The 17,585-nt window shown below is 45.5% G+C and overlaps 1 protein-coding gene across 6 annotated transcripts in view; it reads right to left on the reverse strand.

Annotated features, from left to right (window-relative positions):
• Positions 1-17,585, reverse strand: part of Abtb3 (ankyrin repeat and BTB domain containing 3) — a 225,031-nt gene that overhangs the window by 28,293 nt on the left and 179,153 nt on the right. For all 6 annotated transcript variants that reach the window (XM_051206234.1, XM_051206231.1, XM_051206233.1 and 3 more), the window contains exon 5: positions 1,450-1,615. In XM_051206234.1, the coding sequence (XP_051062191.1) occupies positions 1,450-1,615 (166 nt within the window). The remainder of the gene's footprint in view (positions 1-1,449; positions 1,616-17,585) is intronic.

A 17,585-nucleotide genomic window follows, 5' to 3' on the forward strand; every position in this document is an offset into this window, starting at 1 on the left:
GAAGAAGGGATGGAGTTCTCCATCAAGTGTTAGGAAGGCAGCTATTTGGGAAGAATGTTCATGCTCCAGCCTTATCTCATGCCATACACCAATAATAACCTTTAGTTTTACTAGAGACAGCCAGCAAAAGTTAAAGTTACAAGAGATATCAAAGTTGGTTTCTGGAAGCATTTCTAGGTATAAATGCAATGAAAATCATCACGCATGAAAATTACTCCAGCATCTGTACTGTGCAATTGAAAACATTATGAGCAAAATTCCAAAGTCAATGAAAAACTGAGATGCATTTGTTACGTTAAAGGAGTATGTGCCTACTTTAGAAAAAATTCCTCTAAGTAAACAAGAAAACAGTAATAACGCCGATAAAAAGCAGACAAAGGAGAGCAGAAGATTAACAGGGAATACCTATGTACTATAGGATACACACAGACTAAGGCTCCCAGGGGCTGGGCGTGGGAAAATAATTGAGTCTAACAACTTAGGAAACACTGGTGCATTTGAGACACCGCTTCCATTTTTAAAGAGACATTTCCCTAAGTAAATAGAGAGTGGAGCAAAGATTTGTGTAGAAGTATGTTTAGGTCAACATTACTCATAAACACTTTACATATCTGACACTAGAAAGATGGTTAATGAATAAACGCTGTAATCCTTTTATAAAGATACCAAAACAACTTACAAAAAATATTCAAATAACATTACAAGGTATCTGAAATATAAAACACTGGGGGGAAAAAGAGTTATAATAAATCCCTGGTTTTAAACATAAAAGACACATATGATGCTGTTCAAGAAAATGATTAGTTGCCATTAAATAGTCCCTTCTATCTCCTTCCTGGAACTTTTTGCAAGAGTGGCCTGTGGGAGAAAGAGCTGCACCTGTCCCTTGCAACTCACACCAAGAATAGTTGACTGTGACCCCACCACCTCCCCAAGGCGCCTCTGTGACTTGCGGATAGCTCTCATGTACCACTTTCAGGATCTGCTGGACACTGCCATGTCCAGGTGATGCCCGAGAGTCCCCAGACTGACTTTGGTATCTCTTAACCACACCCCAAGAGGACAATGAAGACGGCTGAGTTCTGTTTTGCATCAACAGCAGACTGGCAAAGAGATGACTTTAGCATGCCAGTAAAGAGACTTGAGGGTTGCAGAGTCCTAAATATGAGCGATGGTCAAGCTAATGACATCATTTCCTTGTTCTCCCTTCGTTTTTTTTTTTTTTTTTTTAATTTCAGATGCAATGATCATGTGAGGTTGCCATAAAGATGGACAAGTAAGTGTATTTTTATAAGGAAAAAAACCCTCATAACACTGAAAAAGAGAGGAAAAAATGGGGAAGGGGCATTATTATTATTTATTAATTTATTTATGTTGGCGATCAGCAGAGGGAGCCGGCGTCCTTCTCAGTCCCAGCACTGACGGGGTGAAGGGCGGGCAGATTGGTACCTGTTCGCTCATGGTGTTGATTCCGTCGGGCCCCAGCAGAGACACCGCCTGCTTTACCAAGTCAGTCCGTCCACAGTTAAGCATCCGGAAGCCCAAGTCCTGCTTGAACTTGGCTTCAACGGCCACTGCGTCCAGCTTCCGAGAAGCACAAAAGCAGTCATCCGCCCTGCAGGAGGGAGAGATGGTTATGTGGGTCAGCCACTTTCCCCAGGGTCAGGTCCCTGAGAGCAAACTTCCCAGCAAACTCCACCAAGTTCCTCCTTTGCTTTTCCTGCATAGTGCCTGCTCTAGGCTTCCATTTAAAACAGTTGTCTCCTGGGGGCCCTTAATCCTCTGTCCTTGATGTGGCTGGGTCTGGTCCCTCATCTGTATCAGCAGCATTCTTGGTTAAGAATTGTTATGCAAATATTAATGGTGTGTTTACATAGGTTAGGTCCTCTGCTAGCTAACAGCCTATGTGAGTTGGTTCACTAAAATACCATACAACAGAAGGCATAATTCCTATGAGGAATTTTAAACCTTCAGGAAACAGGGATAAGGAACCTTTCCAGAGGCCACTGCATCTGCAAGTGACAGAGCTCGGATTTGAACCATAGTAGCATGTGGAGAGTCAGTCTTTGGATCTACTGTGCCCATCCTGTCTCCCAAGCATAGCATTTACTGTTTGCTTGTTCACACTAGGCTGTGGACCTTTTTGAGCGGGCATTTGCCTGTGTCCATTCGAGTGGCAGACAGGACATATGAAGGCATTAAGAAATGAGAGTGGACAGAACACAGGATGGAACCCCCACATTCAAAATGAACAAGCCAGAGAACTTGCCAGATGAAACGAGAGATGTCAAGGTGCTTCAGCCGTTGAGTTCAGGGAGAAAGGTGAGGACAGGAAGGCCGGAAGGGAACCGATGGGAGGAGGTGAAACAGTTTCTGTGTTGAAAGCATCTTACTATTTTCTTCCAGCGAACTGACCAATAATCTTTAAATCAAGTACTCAGCATTCACTGAGTGCCCGTTTGGGTCACACTCTGCCCTGACTAGGTGTCACATCACCATCCCTGCTCTGGAAGCCCACAGTCTGGTGAGGGAGTGGACAATCACGGGCCATAATTCTACATATCTAGTACAAAATACTGAGGGCTCAGAGACATAATTTCTGAGTGAAGTATGTAATAGGACTATACACCTCTCAGGAAGGTAACCCCTCAGCTGTGGTTGCAGAGATGGGGACAGGAGAGGATGAGGCACAGTATTTTGTGCAGGGCCAGCAGGAGGAAGGGTTCAGGTGAGACATGGCAGGCTCTCCACAGAGGCCAGTATTTCTGGGACATTCACCTCTGGGCAAAGTGTGCCAGTACTTGAGGGAAGTGGCGTGAGAATACAGAGACCCTATGTTACTGTTTGCTTGTTCACACTAGGTTGTGGACCTTTGAGCGGGCATTTGCCTGTGTCCATTCGAGTGGCAGACAGGACATATGAAGGCATTAAGAAATGAGAGTGGACAGAACACAGGATGGAACCCCCACATTCAAAATGAACAAGCCAGAGAACTTGCCAGATGAAACGAGAGATGTCAAGGTATGGCAACAAAGCTATCTATGTGGTGGGGACGGTGGAGGGCTTAGCTTTAAACATGACATCAGCATCCTGGACGTGGTTGCATAATGGGACTGTGCCTAATGGCTTCTTGATCTAGAACATGTGGTCTTTGAACTTGGTTAGAGCTGCCAGATTAGGCAAATACAATTGCTAAATTGACAGTGCATGGGATATCTTTTATATCAAAGCTTTATCCATTGTTTATCGAAGATAAAAATTTAGCTGGGTTTCCTCTTTTCTTCTGGAGAAGGGCAGAGCTAAATATGCACAGAAACTCAGGATCCCCTACCTTTAGTGTGGTGGCAGGTAATAGTCCCCAAAACTGCCCAAGGAAGCTTGTAACACCAGAGTAACAAGACCCTAGGGCACAGATCACAGAGGCCTCCAGGGGGAGTAAGTGTGACATCTGTGCATGCCATTGTAGGCAGATGTTCTTGTCCTGTCAGATCCTGCCACCCTTCAGTCCCAAATAAACATACAGAGACATATTAATTATAAAACTGTTGGCTGATGGCTAGGGCTTCTTATTGGCTAGCTCTGTTTTAATAATTAACCCATTACTACTAATCTATGTATTTCTACATGGAATTATCTTACCAGAGAAAGACTAGCGTGTCTTATCATCCTGGTCTCTATATGGCACCCTCTCTTTCCTTTACCCAACATTCTCCTCATCTGATAGCCCTGCCTATACTCCCTGCCAGGCCAATCAGTATTTTATTCATTAACCAATAAGAGAAACATATATACAGAAGGACATTCCCCATCACATCATTCTGAGTTCCAGGATCCTGTGTGTGTGTGTGTGAATCTCTGGGAGTCATCAGACTTGATTCATTGCACAGATAACCTTTGCTAGATGCCAGCAATGCTGGAAGAGGCTGCTTTGTGAAATCACATAGCTCCCACCCTGCGGGAAAGGATGTGAGAGCTGGAGGAAGGTCAGGGAGTGGTGTGGGAGGTCAACTTGTCACATGACATGGATTCTGCCCCCTTGAACTCATAGTAGCTGAGGTTACCTGTTAATGATCTGTACAAGCCTGGGCCCATTAGCATTTTACATGGAGAGAGAAGGGGCTCTTGGTGACCCATCACTACCTGAGGACTTTTATATAGCTAATGGTTTTTGAGGGGTGGGAGAAGACACTTTGTCCAGTGGTGTAGACACTGGTCATGTGTCCATGCTCCTGTAAACAACACTAATAAAACTCAATGGGCTGTTGAGAAAACAAAAACCTGGAAGCAGAAGAAGGATTGTTTGGAAAGATGGAGGGGATCAACAGGAGTGGGAAACATGATCAAAATGTATTACATACATGCATGAAAATGTCATGATGAAACCCAATATATACACTTAAGACACACTAATCAGAACATTAAAAAGGAGTTCCCATTTGGGGACAGAGATATGAGTGTCACAGAAAAACACACCTAGACATTTCTTCTTGCTTGTCTGTCTCTAAGTACTTCATGGCTTCATTCAGATACATGTTAGTTTCCCTTTCCCAGCAATCAAGCTACATTCCATGTGAATGGGCATTGCCAGTGCCCACTGTGTGTTAAAGCTCATGCCAAAGATCTCCAGAGTGGAGAGGCAGAGGCTGGGTTCACAGAACTCAAAAGCTCACAAACAGATAATTCCAAGAACATCACAAGTGTTTACCAGCTCCTGAGGTCCTTGATTTTAATTAGAAAGAGACAAATGGCAGGAAAATTACTGCAGCTAAGATGATAATTGTTATTACAGGAAGCTGGTGTTTATGAATACCACGTGGAGGCCTCAGCTCTTTCTGTGTGTCAGCCCACACCATCATTATAGTGAGCCCCAGAGCCAAGTGCTATGTGCAGCCTACTCCAACAGCAGGGAAACCGAGGCAAAGGAATGACCAGAGACACAGGTACTAAGGGACAAGCTGGCATGTGTCAAGGATAACCTGGGTCAGAGGGCCCTGGAATGCATTTAACTTCTACTGGAGCTGGACTGTTGGGTATCTCTTAGGTCTCTAAATTCAGCATCTCCAAATGAACTGTATGACACCTCCGTCCCCACCCTCTAAACTTGCTCCTGGTTGCCCCATCTCAGCCATTGACATTGCTGCTTACCCAAGTGCTGAAACTGGAACCTGGTCTCACACCCACATCCATCCCCACAGCTGTTACACTGCACCCTAATCCCAAGTCCAACCCCTTCCCCATCCTCATGGCTCTCCATGGGTCCCAGCACACATCTCTGTGTGGAATAGTGTAGGAGTCTAACAGACTTCTAGATTTCATTCTCCTCACCCCATGCCACCTCTCACACAGAGTCAGGTTGAGTGTCAGTGTAGGCAGGGCCTCTTGGGTCCCTTCTAAAAGCCTTCTAGTAAAATTTGGCTTTTGGCACACAGGCAAGGTCTTTCCCTCCCCAGTGACTGTGTCCCTGTTTCTTTCCCTTGGGAAGTCTTCCTTGAGGTTCTCTGCAGGACTGGCTCCTTGTCCTTCAAGGCTAAGCATGATCATAGCCAAGGCGGCTTCCCATTAGACCGCCTATACAAAGGTGTACTCTTCTCCCGTCTACATACCTATCCTGGCAAGTTACTTCTGTCCCCTTCACAATTAGTGACTAGCTTTCCTTAAAAAATACCATTATCACTTAATTAATCAATTAATATGTTCCCTCTCTCTTGTGTGTATGTACATGTGCACATACACAGCGCATGTGTCAAGGTTGGAGAATAACTTTGGGAGTGAGTTCTTTCCTCCCACCATATGGGGCCCCCCAGATCCAGGTTAGGTCACCCGCCTTTGTAGCAAGTGCCTCACCTGTTGAATCATCTTGCTAGCTTCTACTCTAACTTTTTCCCCCTCCTATCCAAGTACTAACCAGGCCCAACCCTGCTTAGCTCCAGAGACCAGACAAGATCGGGAGTGTTCAGGATGGTATGGCCATAGACTAATTATTTTTCCTTACCAGCATATCTGAGTCCAGGGACAGGACCACACCCATCTTGTTCTCTGCTGTGGGCAAAACAGAGTTGAATTCGAATAGCAAGAACCGATAGGAGTGACAGGTGGGCACCACCATGTATTCTTCATTTTAAAAATGAATACCTAATCTCAGCCGGCTGCTAAAAATTACACATACATATTTATGATGTGAACATGATACTTTGAAATATGTGCACACTGTAGACTGGGCAAATTAAGACAATTAGTGTGTTACCTTACACACTGAGCATGTGTGTGTGGTGAAAATAGTTCAGATCTATTCTTTCTTCCTCCTCATGCCTGCTAGACAGTCAACCCACCAATAGAGCTATGTCTGCAGCTCCAAATCTACTTCTACTAGCTTTGCAATTTTCAATATGTAACTAAAGGTTATAAACTATTCCCCATGCTTTATAGCAAATCTCTTGAAGTTATTTCCTCCTGTCTAGTTGAAGATTTGTATCCTTCAACTCACACATATCTCTCAACCCTTTTTTTTGCTCACCATACTCCACTCTCTGCTTCTCAGAGAGCAACGTTTTCAGATTCCACAAGTAAATGAGACCATACATCATTTATTTGTCTTTTTACGCCCAGCTTATCTCACTTAACATAATGTCCTCCAGGTCCATTTATGTCGTGATGACAGAATTTCCTTTTGAAAGGCTGACAAGTATTGTTTTGCACGTGCACACACGCACAAACACACCGCGCGCGCGCACACACACACACACCACATTTTCTTTATCCATTCATCTGCTGATGGACAGTTAGGTTGACTCCATTATTGTAAATGATGCTTCAACTTAACATGGTGATATACAAACTAACTCTGACTACTGACTTCCTTTACATGTCCAGTAATAAGTCTGCTGGATTCTATTATAGTCTACTTTAAACTTTTTGAGAAACCTCCATGTTTTCCACAATGGCTACATTTATGCATTCCAACAGTGCACATGGCCTTCCTTTTCTTTTTGACCATAGCTATTCCATCAGGTGGAATTGCTTTTTTTTTTTTTTTTTTTTTGGTCATTTTATTGTCATTTCAATGTGAAATTCCCTAATGAATAGTGATGGCTGTTGTTTAAAAATACACTTACTAACCATTTATTTGTCTTCCTCTGGGAAATGTCTCTTCATATTCTTTGCTTGTTTTTAGATTGTTTTTAGATTATTTGCCTTGTTGCTATTGAGTTGAGTTTATTACACACTCGGGTTGATCACTCTGTCTGATGTGTTTTGCAGACATGTTTTGCTCTGTGTGGGCATCACATGCTGTATGTCTTTTATGTTCTGTTCAGTCAGCCGTCTCTTTCCTGTTGTCTCCTTTGCTGTGCACAGACTTTTAAATTTGATGCAATTCCATTTGTCTACTTTGGATTTTGTTGCCTGCGTTTCTGGGGACATACCCAAAAGTTATTACCAAAACCAATATCATGGAGTTTTCCCTCTGTGTTTTACATATATACATATATGTATATATGTATATAGGTATGTAGGTATATATGCATATATATGTTTATATACACACACATATATATGTATACACACACACATCTGTAGCATATAGATCTGTATCAAGTTAAGGGTCTAATTCCATTCTTTCATGTGTGGATATCCAGTTCGCCCAATACCACATATTGAAGGGACTGTTCTTTACCCCACTGCAGAGTGTCACCCCCCACCCACACCACCACCAGGGTCTTGGAACTTGCAACCCTTCTGAGTCAGTCTCTTGAGTGCTGGGATTACAGACATGCACCACCACACCTGGCCCAATTCATTCTTAAGTCCAGCCCCAGGAAGTACCTTTGTACTGAGCAGCCTACAGAACCACAGAGCAAGCCATGGTTCTGGTTTCTGAGCCAAGTAAAGCAAGCAAACAAAAGCAGGTAAAAACACTTTCCAACAAAGTGTGAAACACGGCTTCCCGTTCAACCCAGGTTGTCAGAGAATTGAACTCTGAGGAAAGTCATCCCTTCAGCATTCTTCAGCACAGGGCCACAGTGCCCCTCATTCCTGGAGAGTCCCTGCAGAAGCTTGGAGCTGCAAACCAACAGGGCCCCCTGTGGCCCAAGCAAATAAGTCTGCCTTTTTCTGTGCATGACTTATTTATACAGAAATATATTCAGTCTGTCCCCTGGGGCTTCCCCAGGTAACCATCTTTGTGGTTTTCCCTTTGAGTGGCTTTCAACGATGCCATAAAAATCCCAATCAATTTAAGAGGCCGGCTACTGAGGTGGTCAATTCCTCTGATTTCTCAAGTACCCAAGTCCTGAGAGACCAGCTTAGTATCTTCCACCACATGTGGCCTCAGCAGAAATGTGTCTTCCAGACTCTGGGCTTCAGGGCCTGAGTGCAGGGAGAGACTGTGCTTCTTACTCTCCTCTGTAAGGATTCTGAGGGATGAACGGCAGCTGGTGATGCCCAGACACCTTTGCGCGTTTATTAGTTTCCGTGCTAGCCTGTAAGTGCTGAACTTGAACTCTGCTGTGTCTTTCTCTGGGCTCAGGTCCAGCTTTGCTGCTCAGTGGCTATGTGATCTTGGGGCCAGTGGCTTTACTGTTTTGTCATCTGGTTTCTCATCTGTAACATGAGCTTTGTAGTAACACCTTCTTTCCAGGCTGCTGGCTGTGAGTCAAATGAGGTGACCCTCAGGAGGTGCTTGAAAAAGAGCACTGTGCAGAGCACACACAATTACAGGGCTGGGAACTAGCTCAGTTGGTGAAATGGCTGCCACAACAGCATGGGGGGGGGTGTCTGGATCTTAGCACTCACATCGAAAGCCTGGCATGGTAGCACACACTGATGCCAGTGCTGGGGAGTGTGGTGGAAACGAAGTACCCCTGGAGATTGCCGACCAGCCAACCTCAGTGAGAGACTGTTTCAGAGAACAAGGGGAAATGCTTCTGAGGAACAGGCTTGAGGTTGACCTCTGGCCACCCCCCACCACATGTGTGCAGCACATGCTTGCACACACACACACACACACACACACACACACACACACACATGGACATAGACACACAAAGACATACACTTGTCCATATACTGTCCCCAAGTATACATTACAAAGCCAAGTGTAGACTGGAGAGAATACACCGTGGAAGATGCCAAGTACACAGAACACTTCAGCCACAGGGCTTTTAAGTTCATGTCTAACAAATGCCACAGGAATCAAGGGATTGAGGCAGTCCCTTCCCCAGAGGGGATGCCTGGCTCCCAGAAGGCTACCACACAATACCAATAGGGCTTTTGCAAGCAAATTGTGATGGAATTGTGGTGAAAACAGAACAGAGAGAATGGTAGAAGAAGAGACGTTTTTGGGGACAGTTCAGTGAGTAAAAGGGTGTTTGGGTCTAATATAAGGTGTCTATCTTCTGCTTCCCCAGGCCAGGACTGGTCTTGGTCCTGCTGGTGTTACAAAGCTCCTTGAAGTTTCCACGCACTGTCTACCTAGTAAGTGGGTCCTGGGAATGCAAGTTTAGGAACCAGCCTGCCCACACTTCAGCTGTCCTCTCTAATGAGGTACTTAATCATCATTAGTTTTCTTATACATAAAATGGGCACACTGTATGTTTTGCTGATTTACTAAGTATGCGTATAACACTTCATACTAAATATAGGTTAAGCTTTTTACAACTGTCAGCTTGTTTGAAGGCTTTGTTAATCCATTTAATAGATGAGAACAATGTGGCATACCACAGCTGAATTTACTTGTTGCATTCATCTATTTTTCTAGCATTATAACAAAGCGTGGAATCTGGGTACTTACAAAGAAAAGTCATTTATTTAGCTTACAGACCTGGAGGCTCAGGTAGCCCAGGCTGATCTCAAACTGCAGTGCAGCAGAGATGACCCTGAAATTCTCCTTCTGTTACCATCTCTGGAGTGCCGGCGTCACAGGTGTTTGCTGCCACATCGGTTTTTATGCGTTTACTGGGAAGTGAGCCCAGAGAGTCTGGAATTCTAGGCAAGCGTCTATCACTGAGCTACATGCCTTGCTCCCAAGAGTTCAATATTGAGAGGATGCTCTCCCCAGATCAACCTCTGTTGAGGGCCAGTCTTCCAGGGCACATCATGGTGGATGGCACTGTGGCAGGAACTTATGTGTGTGAGAGAGGGATTACGTGACAAGACAGGAAGCCAAAGAGGGGGAGGGCCCAATTTACTCTTTTATAACTATCCTCAGGAAGACTCATAGGGCCTTGTGAGACCTACATTAATTTCTTCTGAGGACTGCATTCGATGGTTTCCTGCCCTGATCCCCAACCCCCCTTCTTAAAGGTCCCACACCTCTAGACTTCTATGCTGTGGACCAGTACTTCAACAAATGAACCAACAACCATAGGCATGCATGGTCCTTAAACTTTCTTTAACACAAATGGATCCATCACAGTCCTTACTCAACAGCCAGAGAGCTGATGTAGAGGAGTGGCTCTAGCATCAGCTCTAGCTGCTTGGCTCCAGCTTCTAGCTTCTGCCTCACCATGCTTCCTATGAGGTAGGCGGATAGTTAGGGATTGTTTTGGATGACAGCGTGGCTTCTGCAGGGGTTTCTCACACTGTGACTCTGGGGTCTTCATGGCAACAACCCACATAGTCAGTCAGTAATAAGGAGCCCCCTTACTGCATGCCTATTGTTCAGCAAGTACTCCCGGGGCTCAAATCTGCTACCGCGACTCATTCTCTCTTGGGATCACTACCACTGCTGCCACCACAACTGCCACCATCACTTTCCTTTTTCTTCAGGTAGGGGCCCCGGTGGCTAAGCCCTAACTCCTAAAGGTTCCACCATGCCATTATCTGGGACAGAGTATCCAAACAGGTGAGCCTACGGGGTATACTTTACATTCAAACCATGCCAGTGTCTGACCCAAAGCCAATGTGCTCTCGTGGGACAGTAAAGCCTAGCGCCCAAGATCCCCATTCTTCTTAGGCTTGACAAGTGACACGCTCTGTAAGCCTCAGTTTCTGATCTACAAAATAACGCACTATCCAGTGTCAAGGTCTGTAATGGGATCCAAGAGAAAACACCTTGGATGGCTTAGCAGAGAGCGAAGATAGGATGCTCAACATCCTTACTATGTAGCCCAGGCTCCCTCCAGGAATTTAGCTAAACCTTCCAACCTTCCAACCTTCTCCACCTTCCAACCACTCAACCGTTTAACTCTAGGGAGGTCTTTCCTAACACCAAGGCCTCTTCTAACTGGTGTGGAGCCAGGTCCTTCCGGGCACAGCCCCGCTCTGGCCTTCCACATCCTGGGCTCCGATGCTTTGCTCTTGGATCTTTCAGTCTACCATCCCTGTACCTTCTTCTCATTCTCATTCATGTGGTACCATCAGGCAGGCCGTCTGGGCAGAGCAGCTAGCACAGATCCTCTTGCAGGTGGCAGTTAGGGGCCTGCCTGGGGGCAGAGATGTCCTATAAGGGAAAACCATACTCTCCTGCTCACACTGGAAGTCTATAAGTGCAGGATGCAGGCTGAGGATGAATATGAGAGGGTGTAGCCCGAGCTGCCTTCGACTCCACCAGTGGTAATTTGAGTTATGATATGGTTTCCCTAAGCCAATGGTCAACTAGTCGTTCTAGAAGAGAATGGCCATCAGAGAAATGCTATGTACTTACAAGCTGACATACTGCTGCTTATTTAATCATATTACAGGCATTTTCACATAACACTCGATTTACTAAGCACTCATATTTCCTAATGACATCAATTAATCTTCAATGAGGCTATTACCCTCAGTTTACAGAGGAAAACTGAGGTACTCAGGCTCGGCATCACCTTCCAAGGCTCACATAAATTGCAAGTGGCTAGGGCTGGGACCTGATTTTGCTACCGGACTGTACCATCTCTCAGTGCCATCAAAGTCATGTTTGCTCAGATCCTTCAAATTCTGGGCACGGACTGAGTGTCAAAGCACAGCCTTTGTTTGGAAATTTTCCTGCAACTCCATCACAGGAAGTCCCTATCTCTCAGCCACTTTGTGTTTTCTTCCTTGCCAGCCAAGAAGACCATATTCCCACTCAAGCCACCCATTTCCTTACTGTTTTCCCCTGTATGCATGACGAGATTCCCCCATTTATCTTGCCTTCCCCCAAATTATATTCGAATAGCTTCTAACTTCCGGAGCCCCTGGTGTCTAAGAGAGGGCTCCCTGGGCTCCACTCTGTACTCTCCTACAGGAAACTGGAGGAAAGAGTGTAGACCTAATTAATTGTATTGGTGGAGGAATGCAGGAACAGAATCCTGTCTTTCTTCTAAGTCACGTTGTGGACATGCTCAGGTTTGGGTGGCCTAGTGATTCTGAGCTGGTGGGTGACATTGGTGTCCATGCAATATCTGTCGGGATCTAGACTCACTTGGTTTTCACATCAGGAAGGTGCTGCTGGCATTCATAGGGCAGGGACACAGCTGCTGTTAAACAGCCTGTGACACACAGGAGGGCTGCCTTCCCCCCCGAAACAACAAAGAACTGTGCAGCTCCAAATGTCAGTGGTGTTGAGGCTGGGAAAGCCTGGTATAGAGTGATGAAGTACTTATACATCACCTCCCACACATCACCTCCCACACATCACCTCCCACACATCACCTCCCACACATCACCTCCCACACATCACCTCCTATTCATGGCCCCCATACATCACCTCCTATACATCACCTCTTACATATATGTCCTATACATCACTTCCTATTCATGACCTCCCATACATCACCTCTTATACATCACCTCCCGTATATCACCTCCCACACATCACCTCCTATTCATGGCCCCCATACATCACCTCCTATTCATGGCCCCCATACATCACCTCCTATACATCACCTCTTACACATATGTCCTATACATCACTTCCTATTCATGACCTCCCATACATCACCTCTTATACATCACCTCCCGTATATCACCTCCCATACATCACCTCCTATTCATGGCCCCCATACATCACCTCTTACACATCATCTCCTATTCATGACCTCTTACACATCACCTCCTATACATGAAGCACTTCCCATTACAGGATCCTGGGAGTGTGACGATCAAATGGTGTTTTGGAAATGAATTTTGAAATGATACACATGAAGAGTAGGCCTGATTTGCATGTGGCCCACAGCTCCTCTCTAATACACTGCCCCTTAGAACACCTTAGTCAAACTCCTTTCTCAGTTTCCAAGTCCTGAAATTGATGACCTTCCCCTTTGCTTTTGAGTAGCAGGAAGATTAACAATTCATTGGCTCTTTGTGCCGAAGTAAGTCATACCAAGCTCTCTGCACATTTCTAAGAACGAGAAAATGGTATTATTGCAGCAAATGGGACATGCAATGCTTGCAAAGTTCCTGGGAGAAATCTTGGTCCAGGAATTGCATCCACTTGTAGTTTAACATTACTACCAAAGGCATAAAAAGGACTGGCTCATTAGACTGCCTCAGAGAAGAAAAAGCCAGCATGGGACTCCATGTCCCCCACCCTGTCATCCTTCCTGTCTTAGGAGGGATATTAAGGTTCCTGGAAGCCTTTCTTTGGAATTTGATGTTCAGCTAGCAACAAAACCCACTGTCATTACCTGTCCCAAAGATGGAGATCTGGTTCTGTTCAAATATGCTTACAAAGATTTATCTCAAAAGCAAGAGCCACAGCCACCCAGGAGGGTGGAAGACATGTCTCTATCTGAATTGTTGTCATATTATTTTGAGCAGAAAATGACGAAGGAGCATTATAGATCTTCTGCTCTGGCACCACGCAGAAAATAAGGTCTACCTCCAGGGAGAGTATGTGGCCTACGACTATGGAGGAGCTCTTAACACATCTCTTCTGCAGACACAGTTTAGCGTCCTCCAGAACCCTTTTTATCTCCTTCATTGTTTGAGGACTCAAGTTTTCAGCTGAGCACATGATTGCTCCAATAAAGACTACCTTTACCAGGCTCCCTTGCAGGTGTGTAAGGTTCTATGACAAAGTGCTGGCCAATAGGAGGTGATGTGTGTTATCTCCCAGGCCTCTTCTGTTCTCCACTTTCTCCCTTCCCATTGGAAAGAGGCAGTTCTGTTGGGTGGGGCTGTTTGAGGAACACTCTATCCAGGGATTGGTGGAGTCACAGGAGGGGAAGTGCCTATGTATTGAGCTCTGTGACAGCTGCAGACTGATTATCCCCAGGGTCTTGTTACCTGAGGGAGACTTTCAGATGCCTATCTTCTCCAAACCAAGGCATTCTGCCTCTGTTGTAGCTAATGAGTCTACATTCTATTAGTTCTCAGCATAAATACTTTGCAAACTTCAATCAACTCAGGGAATTGCACAGGGAGCACTGCATAAAGGCAGGTGCTGTGCTGGGTACTGGGGATGCAAAGATAGAAGCAGCACCATCCTCCAGGGCATTTGAGAAAGTGTTAACAATGTGCTCCATCGCTTTCCATATACCACTCAGAACATCAGGGGATGTTCTAGGCTTACAATCCCAAGTGTACCAGCCTCTCAAGTGTGTTCTACAGGGTCAAGTAGCAAAGATTTTAAGGTTTGTGGATCTCCGTTGTAGTTACTTAACTACCACTATAGTAGCCATAAAAGACACGTGTGGCTCTTTTCCCATACAATTTTACCCAGGGAGCAGGTAGCTGGCATTTGGTGACATCTGCTCTCTTTTAAAATTATTTCATTAAAAAATTTAAAATATTTAAGTATTTTATTTAAAATATTTTAAAGAATCCATTTAAAACACTTCATTTTTATTTTATGGGTATGGCTATTTTGCTTGTATGTTTGCCTGTGTACCATGTGTGCAGTGCCGCAGAGGACAGAAGGCGGCAGCCTGAATTTGGATCCTCAACACCCAGGGACTGAGTGCTGAGCACCTCTAATCCCACCACTGGGGGGGGGGGGGCTGAGACACGTGTGTTCCTGGAGCTTACTTCCCAACCAGTCTAGTCAGATCTGTGAGCTCCAGGTTCAATGGGAGAATCTCTCAAAAATCAAACAGTGACTGAGAAAAGGTACCCATTGTCAACAAGTGCACATACGGACGTACACACATGTGCATTGTGTGCCCCCATCCGAGTCCATACACGCAAACACATAGATGGCATGCACTTATACTCCACATACGAACGGGGGAGGGGGAGAGTGAGAGGATATGAGTTGTGGTCACTCTCATTTTCTTTGTTGGCTACATGCCTCAGTTTCCCCTACCGGTGGGAGTGTCACTCTCATTTTCCATGAGTAATGGTAAAAGCAGGGGAGCTCACCCAGGCTGGTGGGCTAGGTCACAGTCAGTTCAGTGATTTAATGAGTTGAGAGAGGACAGTGAACCTTGGGAACACACAGCATGTTCCCACAAGTGCAGAGGGGCCTGGCTCCCTACTGTGCCTGGAAGCCCCTCTGCCCAGCCTGTACTGAGTTCTCTGCGGGAAATCCTAGTTGCCTGACCCATCGCCATGGAGGAGAATGATCCTGTGTAATACATTCTGCCAGCCAGACTTTAGTTTGGGAGGTTTGCTGGTGTGTGAGCAAATCTGTGTGTGTTGTGCAGAAATCTAACAGAGTCAAGAGTGGGCCAAAAATTATTAAAAAAAAAAATAAATAAATCGCTGTTCCTCAAGAAGCCAAATCCCATACTTCCAACTTCCGGCCTGGATCTGGAGCCCCGGTGTGGAAATGAGCTCCAAATGCCACTTAGGATGTAGTTCCCTTATGTTGTTGCTGTAAGCAGCAAATGCCTTTAACACTTTAGACACTCGGGACACATTCCAAGTGTTGGCAAACTGTCTGCCGCCTACAGTCTGGCTTCCACCCACACCAGGATGCTCAGAGTGCCACACAGGGGCCACTAATGGCTTCCCCACTGCCAGGCCCTGGCTACCCCTTTCACCGATGTCTTCCATGCTGGATGTTTTGTAAGTCCTTGAAGCATTCTCTCCCACAGGCACGACTGCAGTACATATTTTGTTAGCATCTCCCCAAAGGCTTCTTTGCTTGAGACCTCTCAGCTGACTATGCCTTCTTCCTTCTCTTTCTTCCCCTCCCTTTCTGCCTAGTCCTCCCCTCCCCATTGAGACAGGGTCTCACGCAGCCCAGACCAGCCTCAAACTCAACATGTAGCCTTGGGCCTGAACTGATTCTTTTATCTCCTCCTGCTGAGTACACGCTCATAGGAGTGTACTAGCATGCTCAGTTTATGAAGTGCCAGGGATTAGGACATTGTGCATTCAAGGCGAGCATTCCTCACCCAGGCTATATCCGCAGCCCTTCAATGACTTCTTACCTGCCTGCAGATGCTGCATGCTTTTGCATTTGAATTGGTTTGGGGTAACTAGTCTTTTTACATGCAGTTTTATCAACATATTTTCCCACAATCCTTTGCATCCTTCATTCATTCAACAAATATTCACTGGGTACTGACTGCATGCAGACCAAGAAGCTTATTTCTGTCCCAGCCCTAAAAATATAAGAAAGCCAATTGCCTGAGGTAAAAGCCCACGGATAGCCCTTCTCCTGTAATAACCATGACTCTTAGTTCCCTTCACTTCTGCTCTCTTGGGACATGGCCCAGGCAACCAGAAGCCAAATTTTCCATCTGCATATGTCTTGTTCCCTCCTGCTATCTTACCTCAGTGCATGCTTTACTGTTGTGGACATGGTATCAGATTCCAACCAGTGATGGCTTTCACAGACTTACACTTCAGAGGAAACAAACAAACAAACAAAAAAACCAGAGTCACATTGAGGAGCCCCGTTGTCCCAGGAGTAGTAGACACAGTGGCTCTAAGCCCATCATCCCTAACTGATTTTCTTCCTACGTCTTGGGGACAGGCTCACTAGTAGGAGTAGGATGATTAAGACACACTAGACCTTGTCCCGGGCCACTAATAATTTCCCCAATGGTACGAGACCACACTTACTGTGTTCATTATTATCAACGTCTTTATAGCTATAGAAATTAAGACCCAGAGCTGGTGAGAACTGGCCTAAACTCACAGAGAGAGAATGATCAGTGTAGGCTATGAACCCTGGCACCTGCAAGGCTCAAGTCCCAGCTCACTTTACCTAAGGAGAGGCTGGGTGAGGACTTCGTCCCTGGCCATATCACTCTGATGGGCTGAACTGTAAGGACTCTATCATCTGGGTGAATAACCAACAGGAAACCTCCTCTAGCACACTACCCTTGTATTGTCTTAGAGTAAACCATCTCAACTGCACACACACCCAAACCAGAAATCCCAGAGCCAATTTTAACACAAAAATGATTTGAGTGGAATAGACAAGACACATATTCTACACATCCAACAACCGGGTTCTGCTTCCTGAAGTGTTATGTATAGACTTACATCCCCAGGACCATAGGAGGTCACTGGAATAGGGCTTAATCCAACATAGCCGCTGTCCTTATAAGAAGATGGAAGTGGGGACAGAGATACAGAGGGTGGCCTGGTGATGACAGAAGCAGATTGCCGTAAAGCTTCCTTAAACCAAGGGATGTCTGCAACCCCAGAGGCTGGGGCACAAGGAGGATCCTATCTTGGTGGCTTTGTCAGAGTATGCGCCACGACATCTCCATCTTGGATTTTAGCCTTCA

The sequence above is a fragment of the Phodopus roborovskii genome, unplaced genomic scaffold (genome assembly GCF_943737965.1).
Source record: "Phodopus roborovskii unplaced genomic scaffold, PHOROB, whole genome shotgun sequence".
NCBI lineage: Eukaryota > Metazoa > Chordata > Mammalia > Rodentia > Cricetidae > Phodopus > Phodopus roborovskii.